Source organism: Sander vitreus, chromosome 7 (genome assembly GCF_031162955.1).
Source record: "Sander vitreus isolate 19-12246 chromosome 7, sanVit1, whole genome shotgun sequence".
Classification (NCBI taxonomy): Eukaryota; Metazoa; Chordata; class Actinopteri; order Perciformes; family Percidae; genus Sander; species Sander vitreus.
The window spans coordinates 26,459,439-26,476,153 of NC_135861.1; the positions used below are offsets into that span (position 1 = coordinate 26,459,439).

Consider the following 16,715-nt stretch of genomic DNA (forward strand, 5'->3'; position numbering starts at 1 on the left):
CACCAGAGTATGTGGTATTCCACCACAAAGTGGTGTCATAGGGCTCCCTGTCTCTTGGTGTGTTTGAGCTCTGACCCACAGGCCGTAGACCCTCTTAATTAGCCTAACTAATTGGGTCAAGTGGCCAGAGGCCGCTCCTATCCACTTCCTCTTTCATTGAGATAAGAGCCTGTCTATGGATCTGAGAGGAGGAAAGGGGAGCAAGGGCAGTAGGGAGGGTGTGAGGAGGGCACATACAGGATGGGAGGAAGGGAGGGAGGGCAAAAAGGCCAGAGGGGAAGGAGGAAAGAGGGAGAAACCAGAGCCCTGTTCCTCCGCCCTGTCCCCCTCTGTTCTCCTGCTGTCGGTACTCCCACAGGGGCAGCTGATGTGATGAGTGAATTTGGCCATTTGTCTTCAACCCCACTGACACGCACAAAAATACACACACACTCACACTGAGAGTCTCTAACCCCTCTAATGGCTGTCGTCTCACACACAGTTCAAAGGCAATGAGTGAGTCTATATTGATGCACTCCAGACCCCCACACTCCTTTGCTGGTCCCTGGAGAGACAGGGCCGGGCACCATGTCACATCAGCACACTGCTCTAACCGGCCTCCCAGGGGGACTTTGGTCAGATGACATGTTGTCTCTAGGTTTCCCTCTATCTCCTCTCTGAATCTCCTCTATTTTCATTGAAAGCGTTTCACATGGCTCCAGCTGGCTGCCTTCAGTCGCCTTGCAGAAAACAAACAGAACTTTTCATCACCCGTTATAGTGACACAGACCTAATGCCATAAATAATATCGCCATGTGAGAACTTTAGCTTCTTAAGGCGGTTATATTGATGTGCTTCCTCTCGTTTACATGGCCAGATACCTCACACATCACAGTTATGCAGTATGTAATTACAAGAGGACACTCTGCTGCTGCTTCTGGTTGCCTTGGTAACATGACTCAATCCGACGCAGTCACTGTGCAGCTCCCACCTTTCCCTGGTGGCTTTGCATTGGCCTTATCCAAACAAAGACCCCTGAGTTATGAAAACATTAAGAAGGTGTATGCTTTAAGAAAAAGTACCATGCGGCTAAGGCAGATTAGTTAAAGTAACAAGCTTATAAGGAGCTGTTTGAAGCGCTGGGTATGTTATTAACTGTATGGCTAAAGCACTTCTTTTCACGCATAGACTTAAAACACTTAAAACGCTGGTGGAAGGGCTCGCCGCTGTAGGCCCATGATGAATAACGTTAGCAGGAAACCCCAGTGTTGGAGTTTAAGCAGAAATACAGTTTGGTTATTAAAAACCTATAATCTCTCTGCTTACTGTCTCGGGTGAGGGGGAGGAGCACTCCCTGATCACAAAGGAGAGAAAGGGCTGTATAGACATGGAGATCAGGGCAAGATAGTGTAAGAAAAATGAATAGGAAGATGGAGATAGCATTGAAAATGAAAACGGAGAAAGGGGGAGAAAAGTGTGTGTCTAAACAGAGGTTGCTACGAGGAAGCCGGGCCGGGCCAGAGTGTGTATGTTTTTCTTGGACCCCGGCCGCTTTTGCTCTTTCCACAAAGACACGGAGCAGCTCCAGGCTGCCTAGTTGGCTGGGAAGAAAGACCAGGGGCGGACAGACATGGAGAGAGAGGCCTGACACACAGCCTGCTTTCTTCACATCCACATAGGTCCTGATCTCTTGCAGTATGTCCTCACACCCTGTTCTGCTCTTTTGCAATATGCCTGTTAGGGCTGCGACGATATACTTTTGTCCCGATTCAATTTGTATTGCGATTTTCATTCATTGCGATTGTAGTATTGTGAGTATTTGTGAAAGTATTGCGATTCGATAGCATTGCGTATTGCGATTTTCTTTTCCTTCTTCAACAAAAACAAAAGTTGAATAATACACTTAGAGACAATATATCATGAGACATTTCTAAAAACGTTTTGAAAATTGTTTGTGTTTTGTGTCAGTCAGTCTGACACATACATAACATCTATTTTCTGCATTTATGACTATGATGTAGTCGCCGTCGGTGGTACCATATAAACAAAAAATATTTAGGTGACTTATTGGTAAAAAAAAAAAGAAATAAAAAAATATTGATTTGTGAATTATTTTCCCACCCCTAATGCCTGAAGTCTACAGAGGAAATAAGTCTGAGGACCGCAAAGGGTTAAGTAGGAGTGGTTCAGTTGCTCTTGACCTCACATTTGCACTTTCCTTATAGATGTCAGCTCATACTCTGAGTTGCCAGCCCTCAGTGTGGGAGCTATATGATAGTGATGTGACTTCCTTGCCGAATCAATTTGTTTGCATTTCATTCTCCATTGCAGCACAGATGTAACATCTGTCTTCCGATAAAGTCGTGTTTAAATCTGACTCCCCAGACCATCTGTCGTGTCACCTGCTGCTGTCTAAGCATTGGTGTGGGAGATCGGCGTTAGTGGCCAGGTGGTCAAACAGAGTGAAGGGTCAGCGAGGTTAAGCTAAGCCAGTTCAGTACAAACCCGGCCAAGCTAGCAAACTACTATCTCCTGAACAGTGGCCGAGTAGCAAATACCATACTTTTCAAATTCTCACCCCGATTGTCTTTGCATGAAAAATAGTGTAACTGAACACTTAAAGTCTGCTTTCTGCCAATTGTCCAGATGTTTCCAAGGGCCTGGGAGGGAAAGGCAGAATTGTAAATACTTAAGTCAAGGAAATGAAGAAATGCATGTTTTATCATGTTAATCAGTGTCATTTTCTTATGTTTTTTTCCCCAGGGGATCGCACTGTCTTGCTCAACAACACAGAACATCGGGGTGATTTCAAGTCCCACCAGTGGTTTGGCGCCACTGTGCGTTCTCACGGTGACACAATTCTGGTAAGGTGACCCTCTCAGGGGTGATTTTGGGGGTTGGGCAGAGAGAAGGACTAGAGTTTCACCACATCACTGGTGCTCTCTCTGCTGTTATGATTGGGGCTTTAAGTGATTTGAAGTGTTTGGCCACATGGCTGTGAGAAACTTTCTACTTTGAGTGATGTCTTGTCCCACTCTAACTTCCGGGGGAATGTGTATGTTTTTAGTTCAAACGTGTCTTACAGACTACTGTCCATTAAGTTGTTGTCATTCTGGTCCATTTTTGCCTCCAGTCTTGACACACCGTAAAGAAATGTTTTGTGCCCCCTCCCTCTGACATGGAAGTTGAGCTACGCCTTGTTTGGTCTGATAGTACAGGTTGTGACCTGGGTTGAGTTACGGCCGTTACCCTGCTCCAGATGTACCGCTGACCTCGGCCTGGGTCTCCTCCTGAGTTCACCAGTGTGATATTGCAACTGGAAAAACATCTCCCACCTAAAAGCTCACCCCCTATTCATCACCACTGCTTTACCCCCTGCCCTCTCTCTCTCTCCACCTCCTCTCTACCCCAGGCTTGTGCCCCTCTCTACTCCTGGCGGACTGAAAAGGATGTCCCCCATTCTGACGCTACAGGAACCTGCTACCTCTCAGTCCACAATTTCACTAAATTTGTGGAGTACGCTCCCTGTCGCACAGGTAACCTCTCTTCTAGTCTCACATTGCCAGACCTATCTCCACAGCGCTGTGGAATAACCACCAACACATAGATTGTAGGAAAGGAGAAAAAAACGCTCTGGGTTGTTTGCGTTTCTTTAAACCAAACACAGTCGTCTTGGGGGGCTCTGGACGCAACGATGGTGGCTTTGCAAACTAGTCTCGGGAAGGAACTTGTTTTGGTGGAACATTTGCACCTAGCTAAAGAAAAGCCACATACAATATTAAATGAAGTTAACTGTTCACACAGTACAGTAACGTGAGCTATTTGAATAATGGTTAAACCTCATTAGCTCTTGCCAGCGTATCTCTGTGTGTACTTCGTCCACAGCAATCCCACCAATCGGTCCCAAAACATCCCAGTTAGAGAGGAAATGCCGTAAATGTAGTCTTTGTAAATCTTTACCATCATTCACAGAAAGAACCATGCCTTCCTTATTGCACAATCCAAATTCATCCAAACCAGCCATTTTCAGTGTGAAGCTTGCTAGCTCGAAGTTTGTTGTTTCTCGAAGCGAACAGAGTTTGAGAACGGCAACACACACACAGCGGAAGGTGCGGGACATGCGCCGGATGTCACGCAATTATTCTGGAAACGTACTTCCGTTGATCCAGACTACCTCTCTTCAGAACTTGAGCCATACTAAAATTGAATTTTCTCCTAGGCATACCTTATCTTAATACGACCACTGCCCTCTATGTGGGAGTTAGATAAAGGAAAATGTCTTTGTTGCTGCAGTAATGTCTCTTCATGAAGCACCACTCCTGTCCTGTGTGTTTCAGAGATCAGTGATGCAGTGGGACAAGGCTACTGTCAGGGGGGATTCAGTGCTGACTTCACAACGGTAATAACGAAGTTCCTGTTAGTAAACCGCCATTGGTTTCTGGGACAATCTTTTACCTTTTTCATTGTAGTAATTCCCAGGTTTTATCTTTCAGGATGGCAAAGTGGTATTGGGAGGGCCAGGCAGCTACTTCTGGCAAGGTATGTAGGACATACCAATCAACATGTGAAAATCAGAAAAAAAACAGACCTCAAAATGTCCTTCCAAGTTAATTTTATTTCTCTGTGGTCCTTACTTTAGGTCAGGTGATCTCTGCAGCTAAGGAAGACATTATCAAAGCATACTACCCAGGCTATTTCATGCAGTCTGTGGAGGGCCAGATCCAGACCAGACAGGTCAAATCTGAACATGATGACAGCTACCAAGGTAAGAAAGGCTAATATATTCTTGGTGCTTTAATGATAACTACACTTTTTTTTTTTTTTTCAATTGCTTGCGCTCGTTTGTCTAGGTTTTTCCAACAGAGCTTGGTTACATCTTACATTTGATTCAATGAGCTAAATGATTAATCGCTGGAACAAGTGACAGTGCGGCCTTACCTTGCGTTCCGAGCCCTGGGCACCATCCCCCTGTTGCCCCCTGCCTGGAAATGCGGCTTCCTCGGCCTGGCCAGCTCACACTTCTTTTCTTTGTCACTCAGTGGAAACTTGAGTGTTGTCACTCAGTTGTCTTGTTCATTTAGCATGCAATGAAAACGCGGCCATGACATACTTGGAGAATGGAAAACGTCAATTAACTCAGGAAACGCTGAACCTTATGTGTAGCCAGTTACACCGTCACATGTCCCAGACAGATCCCCCTTACTCTGTTTCACTTCCGCTTTATGCCCTGACGCAGGCAGGCCACACCCACCCCAGTTAGGTGGTCAATGAACAATCAAAGTTGAATTATGACGTGACAACATTCACACACATCTCCATTTGCTTGGCCTGCAAGCTGAGGCTGATGTCTGTGCTCTTGTCTACAGGCTACTCCATCGCTGTTGGGGAATTTAGTGGTGATCAGACGGAAGGTAAGTCAATAAAATAGGGTATGTACGCACATGGCCAATGTTAGGTGAGGCGTGCAGGAAGCAAAACACACATCAGTCACATAGCAATGCAAATACTACAGCTGGAGTGAACATAAACTTGAGTCAGCTCCAATATTTTACATGATTATTGAGCTGGAAACGTCGTCAATACTGGAATTCTCTTGCCCTCCTGCTGTGCTTGACCTGTATTTTTTTTCCCCTTCTAAATCTTTGCTTCATCTCTCTGTGCACCTCAGATTTTGTGGCTGGTGTTCCAAAAGGACTCATGCTTTATGGTTCGGTAAGAAATCTCAATCATCGCTCTCATTTTGCCTTTTCATTTTGGTGCTATTATTATGAGAGGCCTGGGCTTTAGATTTGGGGCCGATACAGAAAAGAAAACAGCCTTAGTGATGTTGTCGCAGTGGGAATTGTTTTTGTTGGGAATTCCATACCAGAGACTGTGCTTAGATTAGACGTACAGTATATAAAAAGACCATATGTGACTGCTGTGTTGCAGGTGTCTATTCTGAACGGTACGGATCTGAAGACCATGATTAACTACACTGGCGAGCAGGTGAGTCAGAGAACTTCTATCTCCGGCCTCTACAGAAAAAAGCTCCTTTGTGCTCCACTTCCTGTGTTTTCATTGTCCAGCTCCTCATGAGAGCTCTTAATTTGTGTCAGTGTAAGCAAAAATGTTGCAAATTTCCTTTACAACGTTTTTTTTAACTAGATTTTGGTCTCTGTCGTGGTTTGCTGTAAAGCTCAGTTATTGAGGGGAAAGTGCAGTGGCAATTTGTGCAAATGGTTCTGGGAATACAAGAGCTTGTTTAAACAGTGATGATTGATTCAGCTGAATAAATAAAATCACAAGTGAATTTGCTTACACTCTGGCATTTCAGACTGCTCCTACGATGAAAATTAAACTGACCTGGAACAGAAACGGCACCAAACTGGGCCTAACCTGTAAAACCCATCAAGCCCTCATGTTTCCTTCAGGCCTCCCTTTTTTCTAGTAATGCAGAAAGCAAGTCTAAAGTTTGTGGTAGCATGACTGTCTTGTATTATCTAAGAACAAATCAAATCTTGATGATGTCAATGCCTTTTGATGATGAGATTTTTATTGGCTTAAGTCGTGGAAACACTTTTCTTTACAGATGGGATCATACTTTGGATATGCAGTGGCGACGACTGACATCAACAGTGATGGGTGAGTTAGTCGCCTTGTCCCTGTCGGTTTTTCGCACCCTCCCTGTCTCCCTCTGTCTCTTTCTTGCTAGATAATTAGCTGGCAAAGTCTAGATTGGATGCCACCAACAACCCATTACTGGCGTCAATGTGTCTGAGCTTAAATGAGTTTGTGTGATTTTCCTTTCTTGTCTGCAGGATGGCTGACCTGCTGGTGGGAGCTCCTATGTTCATGGTCCGTGGCTCCGATGGCCGCCTGGAAGAGATGGGCCGGGTCTATGTTTACCTACAGCGTGGCCCCCTGGACCTGCAGCTCAGCCTACCTCACCTGACAGGCACCCAGGTGTTTGGGAGATTTGGCAGCACCATTGCACCACTGGGGGATCTGAACCAGGATGGTTTCAATGGTAAGATTGGGGATTTTAGGGGGATTGATGGGATATTTCAAGCATGAAAATAGATAATAATAGTGTAAATTGGATCATTTACAGATCAAGTTAAATGATATACAGATGCGTCTAAATTGTAGTAGTTTGCAAATTAAGTAACGAATAAACAAACTAAGGTAAAGAAGTAAATGTACTGGAAATGGAAATTATACAAAGTTATTTTTTCCTATTTGATTGGACAGCTAAAATATCGTAGGATTAATTTTACGATTGGAGGTTTGGTAGGCTAACAGTCTAACACAGACAAACCTTTTTTTGCAACACTAGTGACGTGGCACGGGATGGAAATGTTGATCGCATGGTTAGTCAGTCCAACACTTTGGTCCAGACTATTAGCTGTATTGCCATGACACATTTTTGTGTTCCCAAAAAGATGAAGCCTAATGACTTTGGTCATCCACTGACTTTTCGTCTTGCTCAACCTTAATTTGCTAAAACTTCAGTTTATGATCAAGTAGCACAACTAATGACATGATTAGCCTCAGGTGTACTTTGTGTTTACTGCTAATTAGCAAACATAGCATTTAGCTCAAAGCACAGCTATGCCTTAGTATAGCCTCACAGAGCCTCTGGCTGTAGACCATCTTAGTCTTGTTACTAAAAAGAATATTGTGCCTTTTATAATATAAGCTGCTTTATCTGTTAACTTAGACTAATATTGTTCCTCACGTTTGACCTTTGGCAGATGTGGCTATCAGCTGTCCATTTGGAGGGGAGGATCGGCAGGGACTGGTCTACATCTATAATGGATACTCAGAAGGACTCAGGGAAAAGCCATCTCAGGTGATCAGTGGCCAGTGGGCTGCTGGGGCTATTCCTGCCAGCTTTGGGTTTGCTCTCAGAGGTGCTAAGGACCTGGACATGAATGGATACCCAGGTCAGTGAGGCTACAATATGCAATGGCCATCATTAGCTTTTTAAATGTTTTGTATTTTTTATTGTTTTTTAAATGTTGTTCATTTATTTCCTCAGATCTCATTGTTGGTGCTTTTGGTGTTAATAAGGCAGTTCTTTATCGGTACGTTGTTTTGAATCATATACTGTATGACATCATGTGGCCTGTTTGTTTAAAGTTTGTTTGATTTGACATGGGAAATATCCTTATTCACTTTCTCGATGAAAAAATCAATACTCATGCCTAAACTAAATAGACAGCTTAGCTTAGCATAAAGAGTGCAAACAGAGGTTAATAGCTAGCGTGGCTCTGTCCAGTGGTAAAGGAATCCACCATCCGCAGGTTTAAGAGTTTGTAGGCAGATTTTTTTCTAGTTTCTAGTCTTAATGCTAAGCTAAACTGACTCCTTAACGGCAGATATGAGAGTAATATCAATCTTCTCATTTAACTCCGAGAATAAGCATATTTCGCTAAATGTCGAGCTATTCCTTTTAGGCAGTAAAAGTGGAAATGTAGTCTTTGATGATTAAAATGTACATTGTTTTTGTTACCTACAGATCCCGCCCAATCGTCAACACCAGTGCCTCTCTGACAGTTTACCCCACCATGATCAACCCTGAAGAGAAGAACTGCATGATCACCAGTGGAAACACCAGCATTCCTGTTTCTTGGTGAGTGTTCAGCATCTTGTCCATTACCAACACTGTTTCCTGTGACTCTGCTTGAGTACTGCTCTGTTGGTATTTGTTTGAACCAACTGCAAAATGATGGGCTTCCCCATTTCCCCCCACATGCATAAACACTCCTATCCTGGCAGGAAGTTCTGATAAGAAATATCCTTTCCATCAACAGTCACGGTATTAATTTGAACCGAGAGCGTCTCTTATCTGACTTTTTTTATTTTTATTTTTTTATTTTTTAGAAATGTCTTCATATCACACTGTTTCTGATGAGGAGCAGAGAAATAACATGCTGAATAGCAGCATTGTTAGCTGTTCTTGGCCTCCACCACCAAATGTGCACAGTTCCAGAAAAGGGGAGAGGAAACAGACGGTTGCTCGCTGCTCGACATGGTTGACACCGCGCTCATGTGTCTGCCCCCCCTTTTCCAGATCCTGATCCATAAAGGAAACTGTTGTATACACATGTGTCTTGATTACACTACGTTGCCTGGTGATGAGGAGGTTTTGGTGGGGGGGAAAGGAGAGCACAAGGGATAATGGGAGGTGGGGGCGGGATTCTTTTTTGCTGTTGCTTTGAATGAGATATTGTTTGGTGGTTGAACACAGCTGGGAAACATCAGGACACGTAGACTTCCGTGAGCGTGCGCACACAGTTGTGCAGAAACAAGCAGACACAGGAGCTCATACATGAAGATTTTACTACTCCTCGAAAGAAGTCACTGTACACTCTGTCTTTCTGTCTCCCGTTTAACCTCTCTTCTCTGTCCTGTGTTTATTTTCAACAGACTCTCCCTTTTTCCTTTCTCACTTCTTCCAGTGTTTGCTCTGCTCCTCTTGTGTGGGTTAACTAGTAAAAGGATTGGAGGATTGGGGGTTTTGGGGTTGCAGACTTTTGGACAGCAGCAGCCTGATGTCATGGGAGAGAGCTACAGGCTTATATAGACTGCCATTGACTGGTCAGCACTGAAACCTGAGTCGCCCAATTTCACCCTTCTTAACTCTGCTATGTGTGTGTGCGTGTGCGTGCGGAAACTGAGACACACCGATTTATCAGCTTGGCTGGCGAAAGTGGTCAGAGGCCAGTTTGCCTCCAAACATTTGGCATTTTTTGCATATTATGCATTATATTCCCATAACGTCTCGTGCCTTGTAACGTGAACCATGTAAGGAGCTCGGGCCATGAGAGAAAGGGAGAGAACAAGAGAGGGCGAGTGAGGTGTCTTGTGTGTGCAGTATATTTACATTGAATCTTGGCCATAAATGAACATGCTTCCCTCATCATGTCCTTGTCCTTTCTGTCCAAAACAGTGTCAACCTGAGTTTCTGCATATCTGCTGATGGGAAGCACCTACCAGACATCCTAGGTGAGCCAATTTTCCACATCTGCACTTTATTACAAGTACGGAAACTGTCAAATAGCCACCAATATTAATGTTTTAAATCCATAACAGTGTGTAGGTTCAAGTGCTTTGGCAGGTGATGTGGCTTTCTGGATTTTGTTATGACAAAAAAAAGAGAGCGCAGTGTGCAAAATACCTTTAGTGATCCACCTTTAATGATCAAACCTTCTTTGTGCTCAGTCCCCTTCCCCATCAACCCCTAGTTATTATCTCTAATTACTCCTTCCTTTATATACAAGTGTTCCCCATGCCATTGAGTTACATTGACTACATTGTGTGTGCTTCAGAGTATTTATGGAGCTCTTTTTTTAAAACCTGTCATTACGTGACTCAGGAACATTCATCAAGCCATGAATGCCCATTTGTGTGTGTGTGTTACGTGTTCCAGATTTCCAGGTGGAGGTGCAGCTCGATAGTAATAAGCACAAGCAGAAAGGGGCAGTGAGGAGGGCTCTGTTCTTGGATTCCCAGCAGCCCTTGCTTCAGAGGAGTGTGAGGGTGCGCCATGGCGAGCGTATATGCAACAACACCAAGATCTACCTAAGAGTATGCTCTTTTTCCTCTCTGACTATAGTTATTCCTCCTGTAACTTAGGTCATAATCACCAGCAGTATGTGTGAATAAAAGCAGGTTTTCTAAAAACTATGAAGCTAGAGCTATGGTTGTTTTTTTACGATTACAGATTCTTGCTTTATGTGCAAACTGCATCTGACAAAAACCCTGGTATGTGTTTGACTGCAGGATGAGAAAGACTTCAGAGATAAACTCTCCTCCATATATGTGGCCTTGAACTTCAGCTTGGATCCAAAAGCTGCCACTGACTCCCACGGCCTGCGGCCCATCCTCAACTATCAGACCACCAACGCAATTGAACAGAAGGTATTTTGACGAGCACTAGACTTCCCCAGTCTTCTATCCAGCACAGTTAGCAAATCCTGGTTTGATCTACGGGCCTTCTAGTGTCAATATATGGTGGAGCAGTGTTCCCTTATAATGTACATATGCTTCTTAGTTTGCTTAGGCCGGCCACACACTGGCTGCGTGGCGTTTCTGTTGCGTGTCAGTTGTGTGGCGGCTGCATGGATTTTTCTATGTCTTTGCACACTAGAAATGTGTCTGACGCGGCGCTGTTGCTGCTGCTAGCCTTGGCTGTACACATGTATGTTTCCCATTGACTCAAGCAGTAGTATACTTCATGTTAAACATAAATATATGCTGATTTGATTATAGCAAAGACAACGTCGGCAGTATTGACGGCAAAATAGGCTACAGAATATCTTGTTCTGTATTGACAGGTGCAATATTTGAATTTTTTTTTATTACATTTATATCTGCATTTATGTCAAAACCTAGAGACTTTCAAACATCAACATGTCATTTATTAATATGTATTTGTGTCAAAATGACATAAACATTTAAACATAAAGATCTTTTCCTATTCTATTTTGCCTGGAAATGCTTCCAACACGCTTGCGTGTCGTGTGAAAAATAGGCGTTGGTTCTATTTCTAGCATGCACGCGTTTTCAGCGCGGCTCGAGCTGCACCTGAGACGTGCGTGTCACGCAGGCAGTGTGCAAGCTTTAACCTGTTAACATGGGAGCCGAAATAAAAACGGACACGCCACGCAGCTGACACACTCACGCCACGCACCCAGTGTGAAGCCGGCCTTAGACTCATTAGCTCTGCACTGATGATAAGAATATCTGCCACATTGAGTTATCATTCCCCTTATCTCCACCCCGGCCAGCGTCTCACTGACTTTCCCCTGTCCCTGATGAAAGAATGAGTCTATTCTTTTTTTTTTTTTATGTAAATTCTGAACTATTTGGCTGGGAAGAGCTCCAGTGTGTCTGGAAAGCTGTTTTTCAAAATGAAAATCTGAGGCATATGTACAGTGGAGTTTCCCTGCCCGAGCAGGAATTTCTCTGAGCTTGCTTGGCTGCGTAACAGTACATAGGTGACTCGTTCCAAGGCTGCAGACACAGTAGGTTGGGAGATATTTTAGGGTGGGGGTACAGCCACGTTATTTGCCCATCTGGTTGAAATCTCGTGGCATTTTGCCAGTTCTCCTCTGGCAGTGAGTAGAGTTGGCTCAACATGTGGGCATCCTTACAGCCATGGCACAGCGTGCACCATATGTGAGTTCAGCAACAAACAGCCACTGGATTGAAGCGTTTGGGGAATGGCAGTCAGCATGGTTTTATCTCCCTCCTCTTTCTCTATTTCTCTCTCTACTGGGGTTTGTTTATATCTTTTTGGATCAGGACTGAACCCTGTCATTGATGTCCTTGCTAAATATCAAAGCTGCGGGGCCTCCAACAGATGTGGTCTATTGCTGAACCAAGACCTTGAGACAAGCCTGGGCTAAATATCATCCTTAAACCGGAAAAAGACGCCAAAGCTAACCTGTGTATATGTGTGTAAAAGGGTAGTGGGAGTCGTGTCAGACTGCCAACATGTTTCATTAATCTTGCTTTAGACTGTGTTAATGTAACAGTGTATAAACAGTGAAGGTTGACGATTACACCGCAGCCTTGGCCTTGATCAGACACATGATGCCCTATCGATTTCCACATATGCTTTGAAAATGTGTGGTAACATTTGGTTGACTCTGCCAAGTTCTTACTCTCTTCAAGCTGGAGTGTGAATGAGAGATGATTGATGTGCTCGGCACCGTCTCAATCTCTCTTGTCATTTTAACATATTCCACATGTTTTCTATGAGGCGTCAAGGCATCCCGATGGATCTGTTAATTGCGATCATTCTCAGATCTCGTACACGGACATACATTTGTGCAGAACCAGAAAGGATCCCAGTTGTTGTCACCTTTTGAGAACATCAAAGCAAAACATTGTTCTTAGAATAATACCATCTGACCAAATGAGTAGGAATTTGATTAATGAATTTCCCTTCTTTTGCAAATTTAGTGTTTGGATTTCACTGCACGATGCTTGACCTCATTATGTCACATGCTGAGGTCAGTGTTGTTGTTGTTGTTGTTTAACTACAGTTATGGGCCTATGGACGTCTTTTTCCTGTCGTACACACACACACATGCACAGACCCAGGGTGCACATGTGGCCAAGTTATCATGGTGGTTACCACGGTGTCCATAATTAGAGCCCCTGGATGGTGTAATGACAAGGGGGGCGCTTGGCTCTCTCTAATCTCCTCCTCCATTTCTATTTATTATCCTCATCGTCATGAGCATCATCACACTGTCACAGGCGCAGCGGGATGCAATTTAGCAATCCGCAGGGCTTTCTCTGCCGCTGCCCTGCCACACGTTCAGCGGTCATCCACTTATCCAGCAGTGTGTCGGTTCCTTTCTTGTCTTTCCCTCCACTGTATTCTCCCAACCCCAGAGGGTGAATGGAACTTAATACATTTACTCAAGTCTGTACTTACATTTGAGGCACTTCTACATTTTACTCCACTATGTTACTCTGACAGTTTTAGTTACTAGTTACTTTACAAATTAAGATGCACACAAAACACATGTAGTTTATAAAATAAGATCTTTTATTATACATTAAACTACCCAACAATATAACGGCCTACAAGTCCAGCTGAAATTATTAGCTGATTAAACACAGTTTAAAATAGTTTTGATTGTTTCTAATATGAGTATTGTTCTGCATTGAGTACTTTTACTTTTAATATTTTAAGTACATTTTCCTGGTGATACATATTTTTACTTAAGTAACATTTTCAATACAGGACTTTCACTTGTAACTGAGTATTTTTACAGTGTGGTATCAGTACTTTTACTTGAGTAAAGGATCTGAATACATCTTCGACCACTGCTGAACCCCTACTTGTGCTTTTCAGGTCAACAGAGATATTCTCTGTCTCAGTAAGTTTCTCTAGTTTCTCTCCTCCCTCTCCGTATGATCATATGCTGCTGTGGTTCGCTGGGTGGCGTAGCGTGTGGTTTGCCACATACTGTAACGCTGTGATGTGGGACGCTGGTGAGAGCTGGGAGCGAGCGCGAGCTGGCAGCTTTTGGGCTCAGCTCCACAGGAGTATCTCCTCTGGCACGGTCTGTGGGCTGGACTATTCCTCCGTTCACCATTTCCTTCTCTTACGCCGCAAACAGAAAGCATGTGTGTGTGCCGGCTGGGACAGCTGGTACAGGGGAGTGCGTCTGTGCCTGTCATGACCTCACTCAGTCAGACATTGTCTCTCCGAGCCACAACACTGTTTTTAACTATGTATGTGTGTGTGTGTGTGTGTGTGTGTGTGTGTGGAATGTATTAGTCATACCACATGTTGCATCTTGCTGCACTCATTCTGTTGTCTCCCATAAACAGATATTAGATTTATCTTGTGTGGCTAATTCTCTTCACATGTAAAAGCCGTGTGTTTTAGTCATGACTTACTGTATGACCATCATGCTCTTTGGCCCCCTATTAAACCTTTTATCACCCCCAATGTGCATCTTATAGGCTCAGATTCTGTTGGACTGCGGCGAGGACAACATCTGTGTTCCTGACTTGAAGCTGGCAGTTCACGGGTGAGTCCGTTCATTTTCCTTATATATTTCAAAAAAATCCCGGGGCGTTTGGATTTCAGGAAAATATATGAGACGGATAATATAAAATAAAACGGGGTCACTGAAATCTTCACCTCCAATAGGACCTTGGATTTGAGTGCTAAAGTGTAAATACAGCTGTTTTTGTTTTTTCCACTGCTTTGTTTAGTTTAGCATACCAGAGAGGGACTGTTAATAGCCAACGTGTTGCAGTAGAGTAGAGGTACACCGTCCTCTGAAAACAGGAAGCAGCTCTGCTCTACAGGTGCTATGACAAACGGCTAAGGGAAAAAGACAGGAGAGATGAAAGGGAAAGTGAGGGAGCTGTGTAGCACTGAGTCCCGGCCTCGCCTGCTTCTGCAGCCGTCGGATGCACCCTGCCTTCCACACTTTGATTCGAGAAATCTGTTAGCATTTTTCTCAAAAATAACAGCCTCCCTGATACTCCCTTCTCAGCTCTGTCATTTTGATTTTACATTCCTATATTTATATACCATCTGCCACCATTTTTTCCCCCCCAATGTATGGCTGATCCATCACATATGGAACAACCTGCTGTGAGCGGGTGTTAGCGCTGCGCTCCATCCAAGTGCAACTCCAGACATCGAGCCGTAGAAAGTGTGATTGGTGCAATTTAAAATAATAGCTCGATGTTTTTGTCTGCGCTGTTGTAAATTAAGAATGCCTAATAGTAGTAAAAGGGGTCGATGGGACGGCCGTGATTTAGGGGAATTTCAGATTTAAAAAGTATCCATCATTCCTGCAATGTTGTTTCTTCTGTTCCGCTGCCAAAGCACATAATCTGTTAGAGCGAGGGTCTCTCGGGGTAGCTTTAAGGTTTTGTGGTGTTTTCAAATTTTGAGCCTTTGTTTGGTCTAAAAAGTGCAATGCCAGTTAGAATCAGAGAACGGTTGACTCGCAGGCTGGCAGAGGATCAGCTTCAGAAATCGTCTCTCCCTTGCTCTCCTGCTCTGCTTTATGAGAGTGGGCTGTAATTAAAAGCGTCTGTGTGGCCCTCCAAATGGAATTTCTCATTGTTCCTAGCTGTGTGGAGAGAGGTGAAGGGAGGGAGTGAGAGAAAGCAAGGAAAGGGGGAGGTGTTTTACAGTCCTACGCTGTGTTATTAAACATGTATGACTTTATTACCACACCGGGAACATTTTTTATTTAATGGTGGGGTTTTGTGAGATGAATCTAATCGATGTGTTCTTTGCAGCCAAGCTTCTAAACCAAAAAAGAAACATCAAGCACACAAAGTCTAAAAATGTATTAGTTTCACTAAAAGCAACTGCAGTTTATTGCCCACTCTGATGCCAGCAAACGCAAACAAAGAATCTCTTTTTGCTTTCTCACAACAGCGTAACACAACTTCATCCATATTTATCTGTTTGTTAAGGAGACCTGAACATTGACCCTATTAGTGATCACCGTTTTCTTTGGTTGGGTCCTCAGGAACAGGAAGGAAGTCTACCTAGGTGATGACAACTCGCTGACCTTAACTTTCAACGCCAGGAATGAGGGCGAGGGAGGGGCTTACGAGGCCGAGCTGTATGTGGTGCTGCCCCCGGAAGCTGACTACAGCGGCATTGCCCGCAATAATGAGGTGACTAGAACATAATTACGGCTGTTGGTCTTGTCCCTCTGATGATTATGCTTTGCTGTGGTTTGACCATTCCGTCTTCTTGTTTCTCAGAGCCTGACCCAGCTCACCTGCAGCTATGAGACAGAGAACCAGACCCGATACCTCAGCTGTGATTTGGGCAACCCGATGAAGTCTGGCACCAGTGTAAGGACACCACTGTCTTTTGGGAGTATTAGTATAAGGATTGTAGGGTACTGCACAACAGTCAACACAACATCGTGATTTCTTGCTCTTTTGTAGAAAAAATACAATAGTTCCACGCCATCTCCAGGTTGGGTGTCAACAGCACAGGAATAAGTCAGTATGTGTCAGGAAATGTTGTGACAGGAAGTACAGACCCCATATGTGCCCTCAAGCTCCCTGCTGAGTAGAGTTCCCATTTTTTAATGATGGAGTCACAAGTTGGCATGCTTTAATAGGTCTGTAGCGGAAGACTGTCGACTACATGTAAACTGGAAGAGATATACAGACACAGTCACAGCCCAACTCTAAGACTGGGACACAAACGGGAGATACAAGGGTATGCTAAA

General features: G+C 44.0%; 1 protein-coding gene across 1 annotated transcript in view; it reads left to right on the forward strand.

Annotated features, from left to right (window-relative positions):
• The window catches only part of itga5 (integrin, alpha 5 (fibronectin receptor, alpha polypeptide)), a 38,597-nt gene that overhangs the window by 12,562 nt on the left and 9,320 nt on the right, over positions 1 to 16,715 (forward strand). The window contains exons 3-21 of the mRNA XM_078255700.1: positions 2,743 to 2,843; positions 3,392 to 3,515; positions 4,317 to 4,378; positions 4,473 to 4,518; positions 4,619 to 4,744; positions 5,346 to 5,390; positions 5,648 to 5,691; positions 5,911 to 5,967; positions 6,551 to 6,603; positions 6,780 to 6,988; positions 7,716 to 7,907; positions 8,003 to 8,048; positions 8,483 to 8,596; positions 9,917 to 9,972; positions 10,397 to 10,554; positions 10,750 to 10,887; positions 14,458 to 14,525; positions 15,996 to 16,146; positions 16,237 to 16,329. Of these exons, the coding sequence (XP_078111826.1) occupies positions 2,743 to 2,843; positions 3,392 to 3,515; positions 4,317 to 4,378; positions 4,473 to 4,518; positions 4,619 to 4,744; positions 5,346 to 5,390; positions 5,648 to 5,691; positions 5,911 to 5,967; positions 6,551 to 6,603; positions 6,780 to 6,988; positions 7,716 to 7,907; positions 8,003 to 8,048; positions 8,483 to 8,596; positions 9,917 to 9,972; positions 10,397 to 10,554; positions 10,750 to 10,887; positions 14,458 to 14,525; positions 15,996 to 16,146; positions 16,237 to 16,329 (1,883 nt within the window). The remainder of the gene's footprint in view (positions 1 to 2,742; positions 2,844 to 3,391; positions 3,516 to 4,316; positions 4,379 to 4,472; positions 4,519 to 4,618; positions 4,745 to 5,345; positions 5,391 to 5,647; positions 5,692 to 5,910; positions 5,968 to 6,550; positions 6,604 to 6,779; positions 6,989 to 7,715; positions 7,908 to 8,002; positions 8,049 to 8,482; positions 8,597 to 9,916; positions 9,973 to 10,396; positions 10,555 to 10,749; positions 10,888 to 14,457; positions 14,526 to 15,995; positions 16,147 to 16,236; positions 16,330 to 16,715) is intronic.